At 34.8% G+C, this 10008-nt stretch overlaps 1 protein-coding gene across 13 annotated transcripts; it reads left to right on the top strand.

The window, feature by feature from the left end:
- The first annotated feature begins 240 nt into the window (after nucleotides 1-240).
- LOC100789147 (B3 domain-containing transcription repressor VAL1) lies at nucleotides 241-8383 on the top strand. Of its 13 annotated transcripts, none has more exons than XM_006601995.4 (15): nucleotides 241-397; nucleotides 830-955; nucleotides 1465-1503; nucleotides 1618-1698; nucleotides 2537-2618; nucleotides 2711-2812; nucleotides 3582-4234; nucleotides 4334-4430; nucleotides 4524-4698; nucleotides 5111-5187; nucleotides 5328-5741; nucleotides 5889-5938; nucleotides 6210-6323; nucleotides 6411-6478; nucleotides 7352-8383. In XM_006601995.4, exons 2-15 carry the CDS (start codon nucleotides 852-854, stop codon nucleotides 8101-8103), a joined length of 2808 nt encoding a protein of 935 aa, XP_006602058.3. In that variant the 5' UTR covers nucleotides 241-397; nucleotides 830-851; the 3' UTR covers nucleotides 8104-8383. The 13 variants fall into 13 exon arrangements, with proteins under 13 accessions (XP_006602058.3, XP_006602061.3, XP_006602056.3 ...); XM_006601993.4 differs by having other exon boundaries at nucleotides 245-732; XM_006601994.4 differs by having other exon boundaries at nucleotides 245-707.
- Nucleotides 8384-10008: the final 1625 nt, after the last annotated feature.

The following is a 10008-nucleotide window of genomic DNA, read 5'->3' on the forward strand; positions in this document are numbered from 1 at the left end:
TTTTTATAATTTTAAAAAATGTTATCTCATGTACATGTACATGTGACACATGTTTAACCTAACACAGATGCAACGCGGGGTGAGACAAGGGGAGTCCAAATCGCAGTCACAAAGAGACACCCCCGAAACCCCCGGGTGAGGGTATCAATGTCCCCAAAGTGAAAACATGGTTAAAAAAAACGAAGAGAAAAATGAACGACTTGAGTGCGTTAAGGTTAGCGGTGGTGTGTGTATTATATGTCTTCAAGTGTCGTGCATGCATTTTATGCACCTTTTGCTTTGCATGCACACACACTCTCTCTCCTCTCTCTCTCTCTCTCTGCTCTCTCTCTCTCTCATCTCTTTCTCTCTCTACAGATACACACGCCTCGTTTTCTCTCTGTCTCTAAAACCTCAGGTCAAATTTCCATTGCCTTACGCTGATTTGAGTGATTTTCTCTCTGTTTTTCTTCGTTGTTTTGCCTCTGTTCTTCTCCAGCTAAGTGCTAATGTAAAGTTGGGTGAGATGATGCGTGTGGTTCTTGAGATTTGAGGTGATAGATTTGATAGCTAGCACTGCAAAGTTGGGTTCTTTTTCGTTCATGTGAACGACCCATTTGTTGTTTTTTCATTTGGGGTGAGGTAAAGGTTGGTTTTTTGGTTCTGGGGTTTTGTTTTTCTATTACCCTTTGGTTTTTTCCTTGTGAATCTTGAAGCTTTGTGCATGGGTATGTATGGACTCTGAGTAATTTTGTGAGTGATGGGTCAAAAGTTTATTTTCTTTTAGTTTTGGTTTTTGGTTTAGGGTTTTTGATTTTAATTTGGGTTTTAGATTGTGTGTATTTGACAGTGGAATTTTGGAATTTGGATTGATGGGTTCCAACATTTGCGTTGTGAATGGTTCGTGCACTCACGAATGGAGAAAGGGGTGGCCTCTGCGATCTGGTGGATTCGCCCAACTATGCTGCAAGTGCGGGTAAATTTGAGTCCTTTTGCTTTGAATTTCATCTATTCGTTAGTTTTGGGGGGCTTGGATGATGCAAGGGTAGTTTTGGGGATTAAGATTTTGGGACACGTTCATATTGATTCTGTTTTAAAATCAGAGATGTTTTTGGGTTTTGATTTTGATGTAATCAATCTTGTGGGGTTTCCAAGTGTATTTTTAAGGTTTGATCTTATTTTTATTTTCCCTTCCCGGGATTTTCTGGTTTTAAGTGTCTGTGTGTAATAGTATTAAGGAATAAGTGGCATTGGCGTGAATAAGAATAGCATTAAGTGCCCAATTCAGAGGATAATAATATTTATAGTACGTAATAGTATTTACTAATTCGATGGCAATATGAAATGATTGTTTTTATTTTTTGAGGATTGAAATGGTTGTTGATTGAGGAGGGCTTATAGTAAAAAATAAATTGTATTTTTAATTTTTATTTCATAATATTTATTTTTGTTGACCAATGTTTTGGCTTATTTCTGTGATGCTAGATTTATGGAGGAGTGGAAGGGTGACATCCTTGACCCGTTGTAAGTGTCATAATGTTGTAATTTAGATATGCCAATGTGGCAAATATCTTGCTTTTTTCCTTAATGTAATTGCAATAAAGGCTTGATTGATTCATTCTCAATATTTTATTATAGTTCTACTATTCCGGACAAGGTTTTAAATTGCGGTTGTGGTTGCGGTTTCGTTGCAATCATTGACATTGCGGGAAAATGCAGGTAAACGTGGCTGATGCGGCCGCAATAATGATTGCGCTGAACCCAAAAGCCTTGACGTTGTGGCCAAAATCACGGCCGCAGACCATTTTTTAAAACCAGGATTCTAGCATAACTCTTAAGTTGGTAATCGTTGTCATAGGTGTTACTGTTTACGGTAAAAAACATATATTTTATCCCTCATAATGATGAGGATTTTTTAGTTTATGTGATGTACTTATATTTATGTATACATATTGAACTGACTCTATTTAGTGTATGTTTTAGTAAATGTTTCTTACTCTTATATTTTTTCTGGTAGATAGTTTCATAAAATTCTAGCTAGCTGCCGTGATTCTAATGCCATGTTTCTTGCTTCTCATGTGAAGTACCTTTTCTCTCTTTAATGATGCATCTTGCTCCTTGATAGTGTAGGGTGTATGTTAAAAAGAGTTGACTGCAAATGGTAATCAATAATTTGAAAATCAGATTTTCCCATGATTATTGATCAATAAGTTGTGTCCTTAATTTTTTTTAAATGCTTGTATTTTGTTAAAAAAAGTTTTTGCTATGATTATTGATTAACCCCACACTTTACTCTGCAAGGTGCACTTTCCACTTTTAACTAAGGATATTTTTCCTATAAAAATTTCACCAACTTAAATGAATCTTAGGTTTAGTTTTCTCATTGAACTTTTCTCTAGGTGATGCAAATATCTTTTTCTCTCTGCTCACATCTTCCCTCTGTTATACCTTTGGCAACCTTGCCAGTTGCCATGCATTTTGATTAGTAATAATTCCTTTATTGATTCTTTATATTTACCACTTGGAAATCCTTAACATGTCATTCCACATGCTTTAGATCTGCTTACGAGAATTCAGTTTTCTGCAATAAATTCCACTGCCAACAAACTGGTTGGAGGGAGTGTAACTTTTGCAACAAGGTAAAGTGATAATTTATTTTTATATAAATTTATTTATGTATTCTCTCTTTCTCTCCTTTGGTCATCGAAGTCAATTTAATTTGGTTTGGCAGCCTATCCACTGCGGATGCATAGTATCTAGATCTTTGTTCGAGTATCTTGACTTTGGTGGCATAGGTTGTGTGAGCTGTGTAAATACTACCCAACTTAGTATGGTAAGTTTAATCTGGATATTTTCCAGCATAAATTTTGGTTTCACCTTAGTAATAATTTATGGTTAATTTCTGTTTAATGGAATAGGTTTATATTGTCTCATTTGTTGCTAAATCTTGCTTCTGGAATCACACTCATTGTTGTCTAAATTTTCATCACATCATCGAATGCAATATTGGTCTCTAGTATTAGTTTTTTGAGAGTTGTGGCTGTTTGTTATAGAAGTTGAGGAGATGATAATGTCAATAGTCCAATATTAGTGTTATACTATTGTCTCTTAGAATTAGATTATGTAATTAAAATGGTTGCCAGCTACTTAAATGTGTAGTTTTTTAGTTTTTGTATTATGTTTTTATTTGGCTTTGAATGTATGAGATGAATATCAATCCTCAAGCAGTGGCATTACTTCAGCAATGTTAGATTAATTGTGCTTTCTCTGTTATTGTACAAGTATCCATATGTCTGACACCATGCTTTTGGCTCATCATCTGTATGGAATGCATGCATATGCTTCTGATATGAAAGATTCCTATATGAAAATGATCATTAGAAAGACCTCAAACTTTGGGTATAGAATATTTTTCTAATTTTGTTCAGCACATTGTTGCTGCTTGCCTGTTGGTTCTTTTTAGTGATCCCGTGCCTTGGTATTCTATTAGTGCAGTTATTTGAAACATGTAGTTGGCTAGAATTTAGAAGAGGGTTGACTTAAGTGTATTCTTTTTTATTCTCTGACAAAGTTTCACAGGTTCCGTTGGTGTTTTTCTGCAGATGAGGAATATGGAAAATCCAAATGTGACTGTTTTGTCGATAAAAAATAATGCGGGTGATCGGCATTCTGCTCATTTTGATGGCAGACTGCCTGTGGGTGGTGTTGATGAAGGAAAACTTATGCAATTCTGCAAAATTATCGAAGCTAGTGAATCCAGCCGTTGGAATCATGCTCAAAGAGATGGCATAATTGCACATCGTGGGCAAAAAAACCAAGAAGCCAAGAGTTCATTCAGGGAAGTGGAAATTGGATTTTCAAATGTGATGAATCCATCTGTTCAATCATTGACATTTGCTACATTAGAAAATAATAGGTCAACATGGGAGATTAAAAACATGCATGAATCAAATACAAAACCATCTTTGAGTATGTATCTGGGAAATGCATCAGGGAACAACTCTGTCCCACCTTCTGCTGGAGAGGCTGTAGAAGGAAGACTTGATGGAAAAACATCTCCTCCCTTTCAAGGATCACGCTCTATATTTCCTAAACCATTGAAGAATGGGCTTACCATGAATATGGAAACAAATAAAGGTACAATGTCTCAATCACGTGTTGCTCGGCCACCTGCAGATGGCAGGGGCAAGAATCAGTTACTTCCTCGATACTGGCCGAGGATTACTGATGAAGAGCTAGAGCGATTGGCTGGAGAGTATCCTTTATATTTTTTATTTGGTTGTCTTGAACATATATAATAGACTCTGATAGTATAAAGTTGGTTTATTCAGTAGTTTCCCTTAATGTATGATAGTTTGAAATCCACTGTAGTGCCATTATTTGAGAAGGTGTTGAGTGCCAGTGATGCAGGTCGAATTGGCCGTCTTGTTCTCCCAAAAGCCTGTGCTGAGGTATTTTTGGAGTTTGATTTTCTTTGAATTTGTAATATGATCTCTTCACCCTGTAATTGCTGAACATTATACAAACTGGCATGTGAATTGCAGGCATATTTTCCTCCTATTTCACAATCTGAAGGTGTTCCTTTGCGAATGCAAGATGTGAAGGGGAATGAATGGACATTTCAGTTCAGATTTTGGCCTAATAACAACAGCAGGATGTATGTATTGGAGGGTGTGACTCCTTGCATACAGGCCATGCAATTATGTGCTGGTGATACTGGTATGAATCAAGCTAGGGAACAAACCTTGCACATACCTATTGCATTACAATTTTGAACTTAAATTTTGATTTATGTCAAATTTTACATGAAATACGTGTGTTTTTGTATTAATATATCCTTTTATAATTTCAATTACCCCCCAAAAAAATCTTGTAGCTTTTTCTTTTTTAATTTGTAATTTGGAATTTGTAATTATAGTTACATATGACCCTTAGACGGGCTAGTTGTGTGTTACAAATATTATTCCGATGATCTTTTCAAGACAAATGGAAGAATTCATGCCTTGTGGAGTTGATCTCTTGTACATAATTTATTGGAATACTATGTAGGGTCAAACTTCACATATTCTTTGAGGCTAATATGTCTTGCAAATCTGAAATTACTATTCTTTTATATGATGCTTTTATGTAGTAACATTTAGTCGGATAGATCCCGGAGGCAAACTTGTTATGGGTTTCAGAAAGGCATCTAATTCTACAGATACACAGGTTGTGACACAATTTCCATTTTACTATGTGTGGCTTCTCCTTTGAATAATACATCTTTTATTATTATTATTATTATTATTATTATTATTATTATTATTATTTCTGTTGGTGAATATGATAAACGGCTATTGTTTAAACAGGATGCCTCCACATCTGCACAATCTAATTCAGCAAAGGGAACCGTCTCTTCTGGTACCGAGAATCTGCCATCAGGAAGTAATAATGCCGATCTTCTCCATTCATTGACAGGGAATGTTGAATGTCACTTAAATGGACATACAGAGCATCTGCATTTGGGTACTGGAACTGCTGGATTGCTTAAAACTGAAAATAATGAGATGACAAACAGTAGTTCACCACAACAACAAATTTCCGTTTTAGAGAAGAAGAGGACTCGCAATATTGGGCCTAAAAGTAAGAGGTTGCTAATTGATAATGAAGATGCCATGGAGTTGAAACTTACATGGGAAGAAGCACAGGATTTGCTTCGTCCTCCTCCTAGTGTCAAGCCAAGCATTGTCACAATTGAGGACCAAGTAATCGAAGAATATGATGTAAGCACAACTGTATCAAATCAGTACATATTTTTATTTTGTAGGTTAGCTATTATGAGGTTAATCGGACTGATGTAGTTTTGGAGAATCTTGTTCAACTTTCTTTGCCCTGTCTAATCTATGTGATATATGCTTCATTTCATTTAGGAACCCCCAGTTTTTGGAAAGAGAACCATATTCAGTGCCTGTTCATCTGGGTAAGAAGAATCCAATCTTTTTGCATATTTGGCTTTGTATTTCACACAGTAGGATGTCTTAACTGGTTACTACTTGTTTATCACTTGGAGTTAGTCTTTCCCGTGAATTTGTTTATCCAGCTGACAACTTTTTGGTATTTTCCTGGATCCATGTCTGCCAATGCAAGAATTATAAGTTATATCATAATCCGGCATTAGATCTTAGTTATTCTCCACAAGAGCATTTGGACTTGTCATATTGATGTGAGAAAATTTTCAACTTTTTATCCAGGGGGAAGGAACAATGGGCTCAATGTGATGATTGCTCTAAATGGCGAAAGCTGCCTGTTGATGCTCTTCTTCCTCCCAAGTGGACATGTTGTGAAAATGTTTGGGATTCAAGCAGGTGCTCCAATATTATTTTAAGACCACTTCTTTATATGAGATAGTGATAAAATAATTTACAATTCTTGGTGTGAACATTTTTTTTCAGGTGTTCATGCTCTGCGCCAGAGGAGTTAAGTTCAAGGGAAATAGAAAATCTTCTGAAAAACAACAAAGGTGCGATCTTGATATCCGTGTTTTGGATAAACTCTGGTCTGTCATGTTTGAGATATGGCTGAGGTTGATGTTGCTGTACAATTGATTGAATTTTTAAAATGCATGACATGTCTATGCAAGTTCTGCATTCATGATGTGTTGAATGATGTTAGCATTAATATAATCGTACCTCTGGTTTGCCTTTACATAAAAAACAAATAGTGTATTTTTTTCATTTTAATTATAAAAAACATAGACTCGTTTTCAGATGTATTAATTGTCAATTTCCTTTTATATCCTTAATTTATTGTGAAGTCTATTTATGAGATATTCACTCATTTCCCATGCAACTGGATGCATTCATTGGCCCATTTACAAGACAAGCCACACTCATTAGTGAGAAAAATTATCTCTTGAATTATGAGTAGTGCATTAAATATAACCACTGCTTAAACTGTTTTAATATTATTTATATTATGGATATTTTGAAATCAATTTAAATTTTTGACATTATTAATTAAAAGTAACTAAAAATATTTTTATTGGTCTTGATGTGTCAGTTATTTGTTTTATATAAAGAACCCAAAATAATACTTATCAAATTCTATTCTTAGATTCCATGTGTGGTTTTACATATAAGTTGCTAGGCTTTTATAACCTTGTCTGTTTTGGGTGAAGTCTTTTATTTTTCCCACCATGTTGGTGGTGGCTACTTTTGGTGTTGGAAATCTATTGCCACGACTTAGACTGCACTTTTACTTCCAAAACTAAAACGAGTTGCTCAGTGCCTTCCCTTTGTTCTAGCTGATTGGACTATGACTGTTGTATTCTATTTGTCCTGGATGGTTAACATAATAATTCCTGAATCTTTCTGCTGTGCTTATTGCTTCCCAGATTTTAAGAAGCGGCGAATCGTAGAAAGCAGCAAGTCAATCCAAGAACATGAGCCTTCTGGTCTTGATGCTCTTGCCAGTGCAGCAGTTCTTGGAGAAAATCTCATTGACACTGCCGAGTCATCAGCTGGAGTCACCACCAAACATCCTAGACACCGTCCTGGCTGCTCTTGCATCGTGTGCATTCAGCCACCAAGTGGAAAGGGGAGACATAAGCCGACATGTACATGCAACGTGTGCATGACCGTGAAGCGCCGGTTCAAAACTCTCATGCTAAGGAAGAAGAAACGGCAATCCGAACGTGAAGCAGATGCTGCCCAAAAAGATCAAACTCTTCCAAAAGACGAGCTGGATACCAATGGAGCATCGAGAGACGATACAAGTCAGTTGGAGAAAGAGGCTGGACTAAAAAGTCAACATGAGGTGGGTGGGTCCAGTGCTGGACAGATAGATCTGAATTCTCATCCCAACCGCGAAGACATGCAAGTGGAAACCACTGGACTTAACATGTCTAGTCATCTTGAACCTGCAACAAACCATACAGTAGGGGAATTTATGAACCAAAATGGCCTAAGAAACTTTAATAATGAAGTGCAAACTGGTCAGAATTCTTCTTTGCACACTCCTAAATCTAATGGAGAAGGTCAGAGATACTTCTCTGATGGAAGATGCTTTGCATCCATTATGTGGAACCAGGAAAGAAAAGATGAGGTACACAGTCAAACCAATCAAAGTCAAAACAATCTTTCTTAACAATTTATTTAATTTTATATTCAACCTTTTTTTTTTCCTTTACTGGATTTCTTTTATATTTCTCCTTGCACTTGCAGTATATATTTTGCTTTCTCTTTCAAAGGGGTGGTCAGAAGTAGTTCGTTCTTATAAAAAAATAATGTAATTTTTTGTATCGTCTATCTTTGAAGTTTTAGTTTTTTATTTTTCATGGAAGTGGGTCGTGCACATTTCTTTCTTTGTCAATGTATTTGATTGTCGGTTATATGAATGAAACATAGGAAAAAGTTTACAGATTCAATCTGTTTGTCAATGCAAATCTTGATGATTATTATATTTTGCTTGGTGCATGTTGAGTGAGGAGTGAAGATTATACTTCAGTAACGGTACATTTTAGTAGCAGTAACATGTAGTTTTGTATATTTTCAAGAGTAAATTACACAAAAATAGACCTCAAGTCCAAAGAAGCCCTAATGTCTCTGTTCAGAGGGATTTTTTGTAATCAACACCTAGCGCCTGCTATTCAACCCAGGGCTAAACCACTATAGCATGCTATTTAAAACCCTGTTGGAATCATGGTATCTGTTTTTTGGATCAAATGATATCTACTGGAGTCAATGCTTTTCATCATCATGGTCCTTTGATCAATTTTATAAGGGACTGGTCTTTCTCCATTCAACACACCTACAGAGAAAGTAACTGCTGAGCAGATTTCTTGGCCAAATCTGGTGCCTCATCTAATGAGCAAAACTGTTTTCGGATGTATCCCATTTGAGTTCTTAGTTTGTTCCTGCATTGTTTTTTACATTCTGAATGATAAAAAAAAATATAATTCCTTATTACGATAAAATAAAATAAAAATAGTATTACTTGTTAATTAGTTAAAGTAAAATAGGGAATTACTGTCAGAATTGCTCTAAGCCTATAATAATCTGGAACACATGCAACATCAATCTAAATCTTCTACAAAATTTCTCATTTCTCATTGTTTCTAATGGGTTCGAGATTGCTTAACTTGGAGACCCTGATGGATTGTTTTCATTTGTCATTGGTTAATTTTTGTTAGAAGTGTGGTAAACATAATAATCCATACAATATTATTATTTTGTTTATCTCTCCCCATTATTATGTTATGTTATTATAAATGAAGTGTATTTCTCATTTTATTATGCGCTTCAGGCACCACTGATCTGCTTCATTTTCTTTCTATATGTAGACAAAAAGAGATGAAATAGAATTAAGTCTCCAGAATGTCTTTAGTAATCAGATCCCGTGATTTGTATATTATACAACAAAACTGAATTCACATTCATTACAAATATCATCTCTCATTCCAAATGTTTTGGTGCCGTAGTGGAGGACGGTGGCGCGATCAAGAAGAAGGGGAAGAAAGAGAAGAGAATTTTTTTAAATAAGTTAAATAATAAAAAATAATGTGACATTGATTTGTTAGTAATTAAATCTGATGACGTGATATTCAGTATGTGATGTCACCACAACATAATGAGACTAATGATATATTGATCTAATTATTACAATTTGTCTAGGATTGGTTTTTTGAAATTATAGGTTGGGGGTTTGGTTTAAAACAACAATTTTTTGTTTTAAAAAAAACATGGGTTTAGAAAATTTTTCTAAGAATGTGCATATTTTAAGAAGATTTTTAGAAAAAATTATCTTAAAATATATACTTTTTAAGATGATTCTTGAAAAATTGTTTATTTTTAACATAAAAAAAACATAATCTAAGATGGTTTTACAAGAACCAATGTAAAAACTAATATTATAAGATAATTTAAAAATCATAGTAAAAAGATGAAAAAAAATTTATTTAAAAGATAATTTTATAGTAGTGTAACTCTTCTCATAATTTATAAGGTCAACATATTTTGTTCCTTAAATGTTTCTTAATAAAAAATTAAAGAA

Source organism: Glycine max, chromosome 18 (genome assembly GCF_000004515.6).
Source record: "Glycine max cultivar Williams 82 chromosome 18, Glycine_max_v4.0, whole genome shotgun sequence".
NCBI classification, from domain to species: domain Eukaryota; kingdom Viridiplantae; phylum Streptophyta; class Magnoliopsida; order Fabales; family Fabaceae; genus Glycine; species Glycine max.